The sequence below is a fragment of the Triticum urartu genome, chromosome 3, assembly GCF_003073215.2.
Source record: "Triticum urartu cultivar G1812 chromosome 3, Tu2.1, whole genome shotgun sequence".
Lineage (NCBI taxonomy): Eukaryota > Viridiplantae > Streptophyta > Magnoliopsida > Poales > Poaceae > Triticum > Triticum urartu.
In genome coordinates, this window is record NC_053024.1 from 6900192 (window position 1) to 6916442 (window position 16251).

Here is a 16251-nt window from a genome sequence, read left to right on the forward strand (position 1 = left end):
CTTGGGAAGAAAAGAAGGGATAGTGAGAGAGGATTGAGGGTGAGGGTGCTGAGCAACTCGAGTTCAAACAAGTCTATGATCTACTTCAAGTTTCCTTACCATGATCTACATTTTCAGTTTAGTTTAAATCTTCAGAGATCGAAATTTTTAGTTTACAAATTTTAGTCCTGTCATTTTGTTGTTGTTGCAAATTGTACTCGTGTCAAGTTTCAGTTTACACGGTGCTCCATTCAGTTTAAATTTGGCTAATGTAAATTCAGTTTACGCAGTGCAACATTCAGTTTGCAGAGTGAACTCTCATCCTTTGCCTGATCATCTGCATCAGCGCAACATTCAATTAAAACCCGTTTTTTTTTTTGGTTTTGGAGAAAATTCAGTTTAAACTCGTGGGCTTGAGATGCGGAGGTGGCTCCGGGGAACTCTTGGGCCGACGGGGCCCAATAGCACGATCATGTATATAAGAACACGAACCCTAGCCCCCGAGTAGGCAGGCACCCGGACCTCCGCCTTGGCGGCGCGGCCGTTCCCAAATCGACGCGAGCAGAAATGGCCGGCCGCCGCCGCAGCCGCTCCCGAATCCAAGGCGACGGGGCGGCCCGTCCTAGTCGCCGCCGCTCCCGAGTCCACGGCAGCGAGAATGGCGACGGGGCGACCCGTCCTAGTCGCCGCCGCTCCCGAGTCATCAGCAGCGAGGACGGCGACGGCGTGACCCGTCCTAGTCGCCGCCGACGGCGACGGGGCGACCCGTCCCAGCCGCCGCCGCCGCGCCAGCTCGCCGGAGGTGCCAGACGAAGCTGACGCTGATACCCTGTGGGAGTCGCTGCCGTTGGATATGATTTGGGAGATCCTGCTCCTGCTTCCACCGGAGCGGCCCTCCCTCGTGCTGCCACCGAAGCGGCGCTCCTTCCTGCGCGCATCCGGCGTCTCCACGCTCTGGCGAGGCGTCGCCACCGACCCAAACTTTATGAGCCAGCACCGCAGGAAGTGGAAGCCTCCACTCCTCGGCGTTTTCGAGCGCCGCCAGCAGAAGTTCCACTTCACCCCCGTCTTGCATCCTCCCGACCGTATCCCTGCCGACAGCATTCACATCTCAGGCTGGATGACCTCCCGCGACTGCGACGCGACCGACTGCCGCCACGGTCGGGTGTTGGCCATACACAGGCGGTTGGCGCGTCTTGTTGTGTTCGCCCCCATCACCGGCCAGGAGCACTGCCTGGCCTTTCCGGACGAGTTCAGGGAGTGCAACTACCACCACGGGGCTGTGCTCTGTGCTGCCAGCGGCCCGGAGGACCACGTGCACGGCTTTTGCCACGAGAGCCCATTCAAGGTGGCATTCCTGTCGAGGTACCCTACACGCTATCGATTTATCACATCTGTTTACTCATGAGAAAGTGGCACATGGGGCGGCCTTAAGGAAATAGAAGCTCCATTTAAAGTTGCTCTTGTTGATGTTCCAGCGACCCTGGTTGGAAATGTGCTCTACTGGATGCTTTCATCAAATGATGTTTGTGCTGCCATGCTTGAGTTTGATTTGGATAGGCTGTGATCAAGGGACCTTCTGATATGAATTATTCCGGCAGCCATAGGATCATCAAAACAGAGCAAGGCACAGTTGGCTGGGTCAGGTTTTCATTTCCGATCCTAGAAATATGGCTGAGGAAGAAAAATTGTCACGGTCTTGCCACGTGGTTGCAGCATAAGACAGTTGATATGCATGACATTCTTGGGATCCCTCCTCGTGTTAGTAAGAAGCCAAGGCATCAGAAAATCCTCTCCTATGACGAGGAAAACAATGTGATCATTCTGTATGTTGATGACAGTGCCTACATGCTTGATCTTAAGTCGATGGAATCCACAAAACTTGATGAAAGCCGTTTGATGAAATACTGCCACCCATTCACCAGTTTCTATCCGCCAGGTGATTGCTCATTCTTAGTTTTCTTTTATTTGGAAGTAACCGAATTTAGTTGTGTTATGTACAGTACATGATTGCTCGCACACAATGATTGTGGTACTTCAAATGTTCAGTTATAACTTGAGCTTAGTAAGCAATTTCCGGTGATAAAACTTAGTAAGTGCCCCTATGCTAGATGGATGAATTTATAGTCATATTGTTTTAGTACAACTTATCTTAATACCCAAATCAAATGCCAAATTAGCAACTCAGTTGGCACTTTGAAACCCCCAAGCGAATTCTATTCTTTATCCATTATTATATGTTTTCATCTTGGCATTAATCTTAACTCTAATAAAACAACGTCGTTGAATCCATACACTCTGAAATAACTGTGTTTTTGTCATTTGTTCATTTATTACATTTGTAGCACAAAGAAACGATATGAATTTTCTTATGTTGGGATCTTTTTATTTAGAACAGAATACCCAGCATCAATTTTTGTGCCAAGAGTATATTATTTTGGCATAATCTTGTTTGCTTGACATGATGAGGGATGAGTTTAGAGAACATAAGTTATAAGCCATATTGTTTTTGGTCTTTTTGCCAGCTAAATTCTCCATCCTTAATATTCCTTCCAGTTGACAACAAGTATGGACTTTTTTAATCTATTGCCAGTATCAAGAGCAAGTTATAACACATCTATATAAAAATAAATTACGGAAGCGAGTTATATTTGTCCGCACATGTTTCTAACTGTCTCATTGTTGCCTTTTCCGTTCCATTTGTCTCTTCATTAGAACTGTTGCTAATTGTCTGACTTGTTATTCTTCTAGACATGGCCATCTAAGAAGCATTGATATATGCACACGGACACAGGGATACAGATACAGATATCCCAGAAACAACCATACAGGGACACGGCGAGTATATACATAAATAAATAAAGTACAACATGTAATGTTGTGGGGACAAAAGTATATTTGTAAGATGTGCGATCAAAGTACTGCCCATTTGTGTTTTCTGCCTTCATCTCCACGTTTGTATATGGATGAGCTTAATGCAGCTGATGCTGCAAGTACGTATATGTAAGTAGATATTTCAGGAAAAAGAAAATACAATGCAGCATGTAATATGGACATAATTATATTTGTGAGATCTGGGATCAGGTCTTGATTCTGTCATGTAATGTGGACAAAATTATGTTTGTAACATGTGAGATCATTTGGTTTCATTTCCATGTTTGTATGTGACTGAACATAATGCAACTGAAACAGGGGATAGTGTGACTGGAAAGACAGACAGTCAGGACCTGAATACACAATATGTCCTGGGTTCAGGTCGGATTTAGTTGTATCTTTGTCATTTGTTTTTTTAAATTTAAGGAACCTGTCCATGTTTTTCACATTTTCGTCTAATGCTTTGATTGGAGGAATTTGCATTCTCGGCTAAAATTCCTATGAGGTTACTTGCCATAGGAGGACCGGACTACACGGCTGCAAGACACTGCTAGAAACTTACTATTCATGTTCTGAATTCTAAGAGGAAAGACAAGTGCGATGGCCACCGGTGGGTAGCTGCCGCATTCAAGCACTATTGCCGGGGTCGCCGTCGACGGGGGAGCGCTGGTCTAAATGGGGATCATCTAATGCACCAATCAAGGCCAATTCCTGTTCGGCGCTCGTAGCGCCAGTTATAGCGCTTGTAGTATGCTGCGCGCACCACCTGCTTCGGTTGATTTTCTGTGGGCCGGCCCATCAATAGGTATTCGAGCGCAGTTTCGGCCACTGGTCTTAGGAAGCTTCCGGCCTGTTTTTCCCTTTTGGTTTTTGGATGGTTTTTATTTGGGTTTTTCTTTTCCTTTTCCTTTTCTTTTTAAAATTCATGAAATAATTTAATAAATTCTATATTTCCCTTCGAACCCGTGAAACTATTTTATTATACATGTGCATTTTTCTTCAAACTCATGAAAGTTTTTAAAACATGTGTATCTTTTCAAATTTGTGCTTCTTTTTGATCCATGAACTTTTTTAAAATGCATGAATATATTCAAACCCTTAAACCTTTTCAAAATTTCTTTTCCAAAATCCATGAACTTTTTCCGAGTTCACAAACTTTTTTCCAAAATCCATCAACTTTTTTGGAGTTCATCAACTGTTTTCAATTCCGCAAAGTTTTTTTTCAACCCTTGAACTTTTTTCCATGAAATTTTTTCAAATCCGCGATTTTTTTAATAGTGCGATCTTTTTAAACCCTTGATTTTTTTGAGTTCGTAAAACTTTTCAAATCCACGATTTTTTTGAACTCGTGAACATTTTTGAGTTCGTGTACCTTTTTTGAAACCATGATTTTTTCGGATTTAGGATGTTTTTAGAAATATACCTGCTTTAGAAAAACACTTTCTCTCAGAAAAGTCAATGGGTCAACGGTGAACCGGTCAATCACGACCAGTGAACTGGGGAAACAACACGTCCCGAGCAGCGAACGGGAGGAGGTATGGCAATCAAGTGCGGGACCTCCTATTAGACGCTCTTTGCATCAAACTGGAGTCAGCACGCATAGGGAGACAGCATGACTGAGCCGGCCCATCGCACTGTACCGCTGTAAGGAAAAAAATGCAAAACAGAGAGGCAGGCGCAATGGCAGGATTCAAACCACCAACCAACAACTTAAGACTGCATGCTCCTAGCCACTCCAACTGACTAGCAATGCTTACAATATGTAATAACATAGCACAACCGTATAACCAGAGCTGTCTACTGCATAGAAATGGAATTAGTTACTGTAGCAAACATCTTAAAATAGTGTTCATTTTTTCTGAAAGTGTATATTTTGAAAAACTATGAACAGTTTTTTAATTTCTGAACAAATTTTTATAGAAGGGAACATTATTATGCATATGCGAACAAAAATTTTTGAAACTACAGAATTTTTTTTTGAAAAACGTGAACCATTCTTTGAAGGAACAAATTAGGAAATTTCGAACAAATTTTTAAACCACCACTTTTTTGAATTTTGAACAAATATTTGGAAAATGGAGCATTTCAAGAAATTATAAAAATGGAAACCATGAACATTTTTTGAATTTTTGAACAAAAAGTTCAAAATGGAACTTCAGGAAATATCGAACATAAAATTGAAACCGCGAACATTTTTTAAAATTCCTGAACAAGTTTTTAAAGGCGAACGTTTTTTAAATTTTAGACCAAATTTTGCAACCGCGAACATTTTTGATAATTCAAATATTTTAAAAAGTGGAACATTTTTTGAAAATCTGAAAAAAAAATTGAATTAAAAAATATCAACTTGAAAAAGAAAATGTAAAAAAAGAATAATATAATAAAAAATATAAATAAACAGCAAAAGGAAAATAAAATAAAAAGAAAGAAGAAAAATAAACAGAAAAAAAATAAAAAGTAAAAAACCAAAAACCAAAAAGAAATAAAAAAACCGGCTGGGAATCTCTAGAAGGTTCTCAAAACCAGAAACGCTGCAACGCTTTCATGGGCCGGCCCAAGTCGTCGCTCGAACGCCAGGTCTGTGCGAAATGTCGACACTTTGACGCAACGTCCGGCCCAAAGTAAATGGGTCAAGGACGACGTATAAGCAGCATATGGAATAGCGTCGGGCCGCATGGATGTTCTCGGGCTTGGCCGCAGTGGAATTCGAATTCGAGCATGCACCCACCACTCTCTCCCCAGCCCCTAAAAAATCCACTCGCTCGCTGAAGAAATTTTCCGACTCAAAAGTCCACTAACTGGTTGTTTGCTTTTGCTTTCTTTCTTTTCCTGTTGGAAGACTGCTTTTGCTTTCCGTTTCCAAGTCAAAATTCTCATCAATTATTCACAAATTGACCAAAAGCTTACACCTGATCTTTCCCTTCTTACTAATGACCACGACAACCACGCCCATTTATTATTTATATGTGCAAGTCACGCTCAGCCGGAATCACCAAGCACACGGCAAGACGTCGCATTGAACTTTAGGAATTCCTCCACACCAATTAAGGAAGTGACTCTTGCGCATCTACCACGTCATTCTTACCAACTGCTAACCCACGAATAATAATTATTTGCAAGTTCAAAAAATGCAACCAAAAGGAATCATACAATTCCAAAAGAAAAAAATAAACACATGCGCATGCAGTGCCCGCTTGTCGTATGTATTTGTAGCATGTCAATGAGAAATATTTCTTTTTGGAAATTGGATCCGGCCTATGGTATAGTATTAGATAAAGAAAATAGCAAACACAACCTTATAATTGGGTGACTAAACCCACATATGCAGAAATGACCCTAAGCAAATAAAATTACCAACAACTAGGGGCCTCAAATTATGCGAAAATTGTGAGCAAACTTCTTTTGCTGCTGCTGCGACATCGTAGCTCTCACCAGTGGTAGAAAACATCGAGAAAATTAGGCACCTGACACCTACAAAAGACGAGTAAATAGCATAAAACTACTACTTTACAGGCTAGAGTTTCAAAAAACTATCGGTTTTTAATTTTTCTCAGATAACTACCAAGTGGGTGGTCGGCTGTTTCAAAAAACCCAAAACATCTAGTGCTATACAATTGATCCTGATTATGACAATTGGGACCCGCACGTATGAAAACTGATTGTTTGACCGTTAACCGATATGTGGGGTCCACATGTCAGCTCTCTTCCCCATTCTCTTCACTCCTCCTGCCTCTCTTCTTCCTCCCAGGAAATCGATGGAGTGCCGGCCGCCGCTCCTTCAACCAGTGGCGGTCGCCCCTCCTTCCACCTCGTCGGCGTCGGCCGGCCGCTCCTCCGCCTCCACTACTGCCCCCTCTCCCCGGAACCTCTTCTCCCCCAACGTGACGCCAGCCACGGCCTGCAGGCATGGCGTCATGTCTCACGAGGCCGCCACGCCCGAGCCGCCATGGACGCCGCCGCCGGTCAACCACCACGCTCGAGCCATTGGAGCCGAGGAAGAAGGCGAGCTAGGCAGGAATCGGTCGCTAGCGGGAGGCAGAAGCGAGGTCGAGGTGCTCCTGCACGAGCTGCCCGCGAGGCCACCGTGCTCCGCGTCCATGGCGTCGGTGGCGGCGCTGATGCCGGGCAGGGGAGAGACCGTGGAGTGTGGTTCCGCACTCGTGGGGTTGCTCCGGTGCTCCAGCCACGCGCCCTCCTTTCCCAGCTCGAATCCCCTCCATAGTTGTGGTCAACGCTCGGGTCCGAGCTCCCGAGGCCGGCCGCCATGACTAGGCTCAAGCTCGAGCTCGAGCTCCTGCCTCGCGAGCTTCCTGGCCTGCACTTCCCACGCCCGCAAGCCCGCCTTCTGCGCCCAGCCGCAACGGCCATAGCCGGTGAGCGGTGATGCCCCCTGGCGCCCGTGCGGAAGGAAGCTCCATGGCGGGCCATGGCTGCTCGTCGCGACGGAAGGGAGCACCACGCGCCGCCCGTGACGGAAGGGAGCTCCACGGCGGCGCCATGGCTGCTGGCCGGCGACCCTCACGGCGGCTGCTGGCGCACGACCACGGGAGGGACCCGATTGCTTTTTTCAAAAGTTTACAGGGACCTGATTGCGTTTTTGAAAAGTTTGCAGGGGCTAGATGGCATTTTTGAAAAGTTCGCAGACACTGACATGTGGGACCCACATGTCAATTAACGGTCAAACAAGCGGTCAAATAGACGGATCGTTTAGGTGCAGGCCTGATCTGTCATAAACCTGTTTAATTTTTTAACAACGAAGATTTTGGGTTTTTTGAAACAGTCGACCACCCACTTGGTAGTTATCTGAGAAAAATAAAAAACCGGTAGTTTTTTAAAACCCTAGCCTGTATAGTAGTAGTTTTATGCTATTTACTCACAAAAGACATATGAAGATATTTTAATTCAGCCACTTAAAAGCATGGTTAATAATATAGCCAACTGATTCAACTAGATGTGGTTGGTAGACATACACTTGCACTATTTTACAAATTGAAGTTTCTTTGAGCATTAGACCCGGGGATGACGACGATGACGTCTATTTCTTCACAATAGTGCGGTTCGGAACGACGCACTATTCAGAATTGGAATTCCTCCATGATAATGCACACGTCCATTTCAGCATCTCTGACTAAGGACTAAAGCACAAATACCGCGGCCAGAGTTCGCACAAATACCGCGGGGTGAATCACTGCACGCTGTGGTACCGTGAGTCCTACCTACGTGTCTATAAAATGTCAACACAAAAATATTTCCGACCTGAGAAATACACACACACACGACATTTTTGTGGATTTATGGCAAACTATATAGACCCACAATTTTGTGTGCTTAATGTAACACACAAACGGAAACCTTTCTTCTTCAAATTAACACAAAAAAAATGAATAATCAAAATGGGGTTCTCGATTGAGCTCACCAAACCCAGGATCTATTCGGGGTTTCCGAGTTACGGTTCTTCATCTTCCAAACATCTGCCTAGTACCTGAAAACATGATTGCTTTCACCAAATTTGAATAAACATTTCATACAAAATTAATTAGCAAATATTTAGTGCTAACGGCCCAGCTTTTTCATCAAAGCATCATGGTTCATACAAAAGTTTGAGCATGACAGAAAACACAGATCAGCAGCAGCTGAAGCCAAATATCATATATAAATGGCCTGAACATATACACAGCACGCAGGGAAACACAACAGATTATTTCATAATTGATACAACTACAATCATAATTTCATTTCCTCGTGAGCTAATTGCATCACTTCATCGTACATTACGTCACACATCAATATTTTCACTCATATCCTCCTCGGAGATTTCAGTCAACTCGGACGACAAATTGTAAGTATCCTCCGTATGGATGTGCCCTTCGTCGCAGAAGAATGGCCTGGAAGGCATCTGCAAGCTGTCGGCGTTTCCTTCCAGCATCTCTATAACCTCGCTCATCATTGGACGGTCATGGGATTTCATTTGGATGCACCATAATCCGACGATGCACAACTTCTTCTCCAACTCATGCATCTCAGTATCAACATGAGTGGATATCTCACCTACATGTTCTTGTTCGATTAGCCGGTCATACACCCATGAAGGGTAGTATGCTTGGCTCGAGTTCGCTGCGTTCGGATCGGCGTTCCTTCTTCCTCCAGCCATCTCCAGCAGCAGCATCCCAAAGCTATAAACATCAGACTTGTTCGATATGGCACCGAAGCTCCGAGATATCATCTCAGGAGCTATGTACCCGATTGTTCCCCGTAGGGCTCTTGATGGCACAAAACTGTTGTCCCTTGGGTATAGTTTGGCCAGACCGAAATCAGCAACTTTTGGGACAAAATTGCTATCAAGAAGGATGTTGTGGGGCTTGATGTCAAAGTGGAGAATCTGCATCTCACACCCCTGATGTAGGTAGTTGATTCCTCGGGCAATGCCCAAAGCGATATCGATGAGCTTGTCCCAAGAGAAACTCTTCTTGGCGGAGAAGATGTACTTGTCGAGAGAACCTCGAGGCATGTACTCATAGATGAGAGCCCTCCTCATTTCTTCCGAGCAGAACCCGACAAGACGCACCACATTAACATGGTGGATCCTACCAATGGTGGAAACTTCACTGATGAAATCTTCTCCATTGCAGTTAGAGTTACCCGCTAGCATCTTGACAGCCACATGGAAGTCATTAAGTAGCACACCCTTGAAGACGGAGCCGTAACCACCTTGGCCCAACTTATCTCGGAAATGACCTGTAACTGCAGTGATGTCTGTGTAGGCATACCTAGTTGGGGTGAGCATTTGTTGCATGCGGAGAAACTTCTCCACTGCATCAATTGTTATCCTTGTTTTCCAATACTTGTAAGCAAAGAAAGTCCAAACTGCCAAGTACCCCCACAGGAATCTATATGGTCCTGCATAATTTTTTTATTACGAAGTGTAATTAAGTATTTATAACCGTGCACAGCTAGATATGACAACACACATGTGTCATACAAATGTAACAACAATGTATATAAAAAATACAAAGGTAAACATGGTTCCACGAGCATCCACGTAAATAGTAAATTCAAAAAACTACTAGGAAAAATTTAAAAAGTCCACATGAATTAGGAACAGTTAGCAGCTAGCGTAAGAAATCAATCCACATGAATTAATTGGTAGCACCGTTCCTACCATCCAAAGGATACGAAAGAAAATAATTTAAACTGGAGTCCGTTAATAATATATATGAAAATCTAACAGCCCGAAAAGGCCTTCAAAACAGTGGGGACGCATTTTAACCCAGTAGGAGTTATAAAATAAACAGAAGTTTTTGATGTACCATTAATCCACTTGAAAGTCCTCGTGACAAATAGTAATATTATCAGGCACACACGGATGTAGGGTGCTGGAGCTGCTTCAATTCCACATTCAATAATATATAGATCAGGGTTCAAAACTATGGATCCTCTTTGCATTGGTTCTTCGCGAAATGTGCTGCAGAAAAAAGGGCGAAGATGTAGGGCAATCGAGTGGGCATCCATGCACGTGCTAAAACATGCAACAGCTAGATCTCAGAACTCACCGGATGAGGCGCAGTAGGCAGTCCTTGAAGCTCGCGAACGGTGTAAACCGAACGGCGAACCCGGTCCTCATGGACTTCACCACATCCGTGTAGCTTGCGTTCTCCAGCGCAGTCGCCCCGATATCTAGACGATTCTCCGGACCACCCAGAGGAGTCATGGCCAGATACCGGCACCAAGGCTCAAGGTTCTCGACACGAGAGGCACCTGGACCGGTTAACACATAGACAAAAGAATCGCTGGTGCTCATGCAAGCGACGGGCATGTACATACCGTAGTTCCTCACTTCCTGGGAACATTCAACGAAGCTAGCCAGATTGTACGTCACGAGGGCCAAGTTGGCTCCTATGTCGTCGTAGTCAAAGAGCCAGAGTAGGTGTTCTTCTGTCCCGTCCAGATATTCATGGGGTCGCCGGTTCCACCGAGGAAGACGGGGGCAATTGCTGTGGAGATCCAGGTCGGTGTCGATGATCTGGAAGGTGGAATCGGTGTAGTTGATGCTGGTCACGTAGTACGTTGCATCTGCGATGCGAAGCGTGGCCTTGGCATCGGCGCAGGCTAGCTCGCCCGATTTGTCGCCGCATCCTGCTGGATCACCTGCCCGGCGGAATGGGAACGACACGTTCCTGAGAGGGCCGCACGAGAAGCGCGGACAGGCAGCATCTCCTCGGTGATTTCTTCCCTGCACAAGGACTGCAAGCATAGTCAGGAAGGTTAAGGCTCGGAGCGCAGTCCACCGGTGGAGTGCACTGGGAGTAGCCATGGCAGATGATTACTGGTTCACAGAATTGCATATTGGTTCACAAAGCAAGCTGCCACCAAAGTTAACGTTGCCTCATCACACCCAGCCACTTGCTCTATGCTCTAGCCACATGATTGTCACTGGGAATATGACAACTGGAACGGGGCTGAATGCCAGAAGTGGTGCACTTGGACGGTTCCTCATCTGTATGCCAAGAGTTCAGTCGGCAGATGAAATTTCTCCTCGCCGGTCACTCAAATACAACGACAGGTCAACAAGACTTGTCAGAATTCAGAATTCTGTGTATGGTGCTTTAACATGTCAGCTTCAGGATTTTTAGCATGTTTCCTGCAGCTGAATGTGAACAAGTTTGTCGAGGGCGGCCGCCTGGCAAAATGACAAGAAAACGTTATGATGTTTTAGTCACAAGAATAGTCTAGACAGTGATAGCATTTGATTCCGAAAAAACAGAGCTTTCCAAGCCATAGAATACCACACAAGTTTCAGTGGCAGGCACCTACCATGAGCATCCATCTACCACAAATTAAAAGCCAGTAAATAACTCCTTAGAGAGAAACGCAAACAGGGGGTCATTTCTTATACTGTCGGCCTTCTCTTGTTCACTCCCTTCTCATCTCCGTCAGGTTTCATGGACTTGCCTGAATTTCTTGTCGCACTGCTGCTGCTGCTCTCTCTTCTGGCCTATGAGTCCTGTGTGGGCAGAGCATCAGATGATGAAGATTTCTTCAAGAATTGCTCATCGCATCGGTGCAGCAAACAAGCTCCAGAGATCCGGTTCCCTTTCCGGCTTTCAACCAACCCTCCATCATGCGGCGCACCTGGCATGCAGTTATCATGCTCCGGGCAGGACACAATCCTGGATCACCATGTTCTTGGCTCCTGCAGAGTGACTGAGATCTATTACAGGCACCGTGTCATCAACATCATCCCGGTTGTAAAACCATCGACACAATGCCCTCTTCAGAAGCTCATCTCAACAAACTTGACAACTGATGTGTACAACCAACCTCAATCATCACAAGTTACGACCCTGGTACGTTGTTCAAGAGATTTCACTCCTGTGGATCAATATAGTATAGTAGGCCCAGCCTCTTGTCTCAGTAACAATGCTAGCCAATTCTGGTATTTGGCATCAGCTTCCGCATACATGTCTGACCTTCCACGGGACTGCATAGCCGTTTCTAAAGGCATCTCCATACCATTCACCTATGACAAAAATGGCCAAAACACAGATGAGTTCACCTTCAATGAAAAAGCAAATGCAGTCCTCAACTCTGGTGAAACAACATTCACTTGGCACCTCAATAACATTACCCGTGTCTGCCAACAGTGTGAACACGAAGGTCGACACTGTGGATTCAGCTCACGAAGGCGTCAAGCATTCTGCCAGCACCATGGTATTGTTTCTTTCCCTAGTTGAAATCCCAATCATTATGGCCTGTCAATTTATTTTGGAACAACATTGCAGATTTTCTGTTTCTCCATCTACTAGTTTGTCAATCTCTTATATTCTGATGTTAAACTGTTTTTAATCTCCTGACAGGAGTTTCACCTATAGTTAAATTATTTCGCAAACAAAATTGTAGCGCAAATCATAGAAATTGTTAACTTGTTCAAGCACATACAGTCTCTAGGTTCACATCCATGAAAATTCCCACCCAAAAAAATTAGTCAAGAGATGCAAGTGCCAAATTATATGGGCAACCTTGTGACACTTGACTAATTTGTAAAATTCTCACAAAACACAGTAAGAGATAAACCTTAATTGACCATTTTTCGGATGGCTTTAGTCTTCTAGAACTGAAGATGAGTAAACAACTGTGGAGCTATAAGATAACAAGGTAATGCATTAAGCAATATAACACCGTATATCTTAGGTCCAATATACCTGAAGCCAACAGGAGAAGCTACAATATATCTTAGGTCCTCCCTATGTCCATCGAGAACTCGTTTCAGAATCAGGAATTAGTTGTTCAAAACATACATTGTACAAGCAATGAAGTAGTTCTTCTGTTTTTGTCTACATTAAGCCATGGCAAAACTAATGATATTCTTCCTACATGCAGGCACGCATGTCATCGCAATTGCAGGTAATGATGCAACTCTTATTTGTTTCCCATTCTAAATGAAATTCTTATTGTGTTTTCTCATTGCAATAAGCGCTAGGAACCCATGACTTCTTATCTGAATGCATCTCACTAATTTCATTTCTTTTTAATCAGCAGCATCATCTGTAGCTGCATTTATAGCTCTTTCATTGGTGGTAACCGCAACGCTCTACCTCTCCTTAAAGTCAAGGTATAATGAAGAGATAAATAAGAAGGTCGAAATGTTTCTCAAGGCATATGGCACATCGAAACCCACAAGGTACACTTTCCCTGAAGTTAAGAAGATAGCAAGACGGTTCAAGGATAAACTCGGCCAGGGTGGATTTGGAAGTGTATACAAAGGTGAACTACCTAATGGAGTGCCTGTAGCAGTCAAGATGCTAGAGAGCTCTACAGGAGAGGGTGAGGAATTCATTAATGAAGTTGCAACCATTGGACTAATCCACCATGCAAATATCGTCCGCCTCATGGGCTTTTGCTCTGAAGGAACAAGACGGGCTCTGATTTATGAATATATGCCTAACGAGTCACTGGAGAAATACATATTCACACATATTTCCAACATTTCTCGACAACTCCTAGCACCAAACAAAATGCTAGGTATTGCTTTAGGCATTGCCAGAGGGATAGAATATCTGCATCAAGGTTGCAACCAGCGAATTCTCCACTTTGACATCAAGCCACACAACATCTTGCTGGACTACAACTTCAACCCAAAGATCTCAGACTTTGGCCTTGCCAAGCTGTGTGCAAGGGACCAAAGCATCGTTACCTTGACTGCAGCAAGAGGCACTATGGGATACATCGCACCGGAGCTATACTCTCGGAACTTTGGAGGGGTGTCATACAAGTCAGATGTGTACAGTTTTGGCATGCTGGTGTTGGAAATGGTGAGCGGAAGGAGGAACTCAGACCCAAGTGTTGAGATCCAGGACGAGGTATACCTCCCTGAGTGGATCTACGAGAAAGTGATATCTTGGCAGGAATGGGAGCTTACTCTGGAAATGACAGCAGAAGACAAAGACAAGATTGGACAGCTGAGTATTGTGGGGCTGTGGTGCATCCAGTGGAACCCAAAGAATAGGCCGTCGATGACGAAGGTGGTAAACATGTTAACTGGGAGGCTGCAGAACCTGCATATTCCCCCCAAGCCCTTTGTGTCGTCTGACATTCGTCCTATGCCACAGAACACGACGAACACATGAACATGCATTGTGTGTGTTTTTGTGTGTATCATTACACGCCTGAGGGAACTTATCTCGCATCTGCGTTGTAAACTGTAATTCCTTGGCACTAGCTTGGCCAATGTTCGATTACATACTGAACTACATGGGATTTTGCAGTACCGCTAACACTGCATCTGTATCTTACTACCATATTGTAATTCTATTAATTAGAAACACACGGCACCGGATTTTGCAGCCATTTCCTGGCAATGCTGTGTTAATTTTAATCTTAACCAGTCATTGATGTGATTTTATCCACTTTCCGCCATAAATGATAGTACTACTGTAAGCTCTTTCTAATACAGAGATGCGCATATAGGCTGCTTATATTCTAGAAAAGGAGAGGAACTGCCATGATTACTTACTACTGGTAGAAACTCAGCATTCTTGTTCGGAAATCAAAAGAAGAGCAAAGGGGATTACTCAGCAGAGCTTCCGCCGGAGTCCCTCGCCAGAGCAGATAGTTTCCGCGGGAGCCCCGATGAGACGCGAGCAGGACGAGGAGCTCGCCCAGCCGGCGGAGAATGTGAGCGGTAACTGGGCGAGCTCGACTGCGTCGCCGGCCGCCGGCCGCCGGCAGCCGCCTTGGGTACAAACTGGCACCCGTTCCCCATTTGGATAAACCAGTTTTTTTTTTGTTTTTGGATAAAAGGATAAACTTTTATTTTGAGGTGAGATAAAAGGATAAACAAGAGTAGGGCCTTTGTTGGGCCGCCCTGTGGGCTGACCCATCTCATGCTAACAAACAATACGAAGAATTGGTCAGAAATTTTGATCGTACTGGGGATTGTTGGGCCGCCCTGTCGGCAGCTATTTGTTTTCAAAATTTATACTTAGTTCGCAAAAAAAATACTATTCATTTTTTTTTCTTCCACACGATTCTATAAAAAAATTGGGTTCCACTATATACAAACAAAAAGGTAAAATAAACTATTCAAACTTTTCTTTTCTTCCATATATGATCCCTACAAAATAGGATTCCACAATCAAAAGACAACGGAACAAAAGGTTAAATTTGAGATGAAAATTTCTGTTTTAAGGTATTAGACAGCATCTAACGGTCCCCTGATCATATACTCCTTAACTTATAATTTTTTATCTCTTGAAACTTTGCCTCACTTCCCTACTTTTACTTCAATATAAAGATGCGCAACTCTTGGGATAAGTGAGGAGTTGTTCACCTTCCAAAGTAATGCATAAGTGGTTTCGCGCGTCACCCGAGTTGATCACCACCGGTTATAAAACCCTGGCACCACGCCCCCAAATCCTAAGGCTAGCCATAGTGGGGGTAACTTAGATAGTAACTTAACACATCCCAAGACAATTTTGTTTATGTGGCAAGTATTTAATGAGAAAATAGGAGCTTGTGGTAACATAATATGTTACTGTAACATAACGCTTTCCGAGGCGAAATGAGTCTATGAGCTACACTAGTAGAAAAGGGGGCTATGGTTCAGGCCGGGGCAGCCCATTAGTCCCGGTTCAGACCAGAACTGGGACCAATGGGGGCATTGGTCCCGGTTCGTGAGCCCAGGCGGCCGGCCGGGCCACGTGGGCCATTGGTCCTGGTTCGTCTGGACCTTTTGGTCCCGGTTGGTGTGATGAACCGGGACCAATGGGCCTGGCTCCTGGCCCACCATCATTGGTCCCGGTTCGTGGAATGAACCGGGTCCACAGGCTCCCCTTTAGTCCCGGTTCTTGGAACGATCCGGGACTAAAGGGTCCGCCCTCGTTGCACCTAGAGTTTAGTCCC

The 16251-nt window shown here is 44.7% G+C and overlaps 3 protein-coding genes across 4 annotated transcripts; 2 read left to right on the forward strand and 1 right to left on the reverse strand.

The window, feature by feature from the left end:
- Nucleotides 1-491: 491 nt before the first annotated feature.
- On the forward strand, nt 492-3078 carry LOC125542325. The gene is made up of 3 exons (XM_048705309.1): nt 492-1344; nt 1458-1918; nt 2731-3078. The coding sequence occupies exons 1-2, from the start codon at nt 833-835 to the stop codon at nt 1501-1503; spliced, it is 558 nt and encodes a 185-aa protein (XP_048561266.1). The 5' UTR covers nt 492-832; the 3' UTR covers nt 1504-1918; nt 2731-3078.
- Nucleotides 3079-8481: 5403 nt separating this feature from the next.
- On the reverse strand, nt 8482-11803 carry LOC125542326 (LEAF RUST 10 DISEASE-RESISTANCE LOCUS RECEPTOR-LIKE PROTEIN KINASE-like 2.5). The gene is made up of 4 exons (XM_048705311.1): nt 11665-11803; nt 10404-11530; nt 10161-10315; nt 8482-9750 (listed from the first exon to the last, which is right to left on the reverse strand). The coding sequence occupies exons 2-4, from the start codon at nt 11162-11164 to the stop codon at nt 8630-8632; spliced, it is 2037 nt and encodes a 678-aa protein (XP_048561268.1). The 5' UTR covers nt 11165-11530; nt 11665-11803; the 3' UTR covers nt 8482-8629.
- On the forward strand, nt 11781-14756 carry LOC125542327 (rust resistance kinase Lr10-like). Of its 2 annotated transcripts, none has more exons than XM_048705312.1 (3): nt 11781-12561; nt 13231-13254; nt 13387-14756. In XM_048705312.1, the coding sequence occupies exons 1-3, from the start codon at nt 11793-11795 to the stop codon at nt 14475-14477; spliced, it is 1884 nt and encodes a 627-aa protein (XP_048561269.1). In that variant the 5' UTR covers nt 11781-11792; the 3' UTR covers nt 14478-14756. The 2 variants fall into 2 exon arrangements, with proteins under 2 accessions (XP_048561269.1, XP_048561270.1); XM_048705313.1 differs by having other exon boundaries at nt 13390-14756.
- The last annotated feature ends 1495 nt before the right edge of the window (nt 14757-16251 follow it).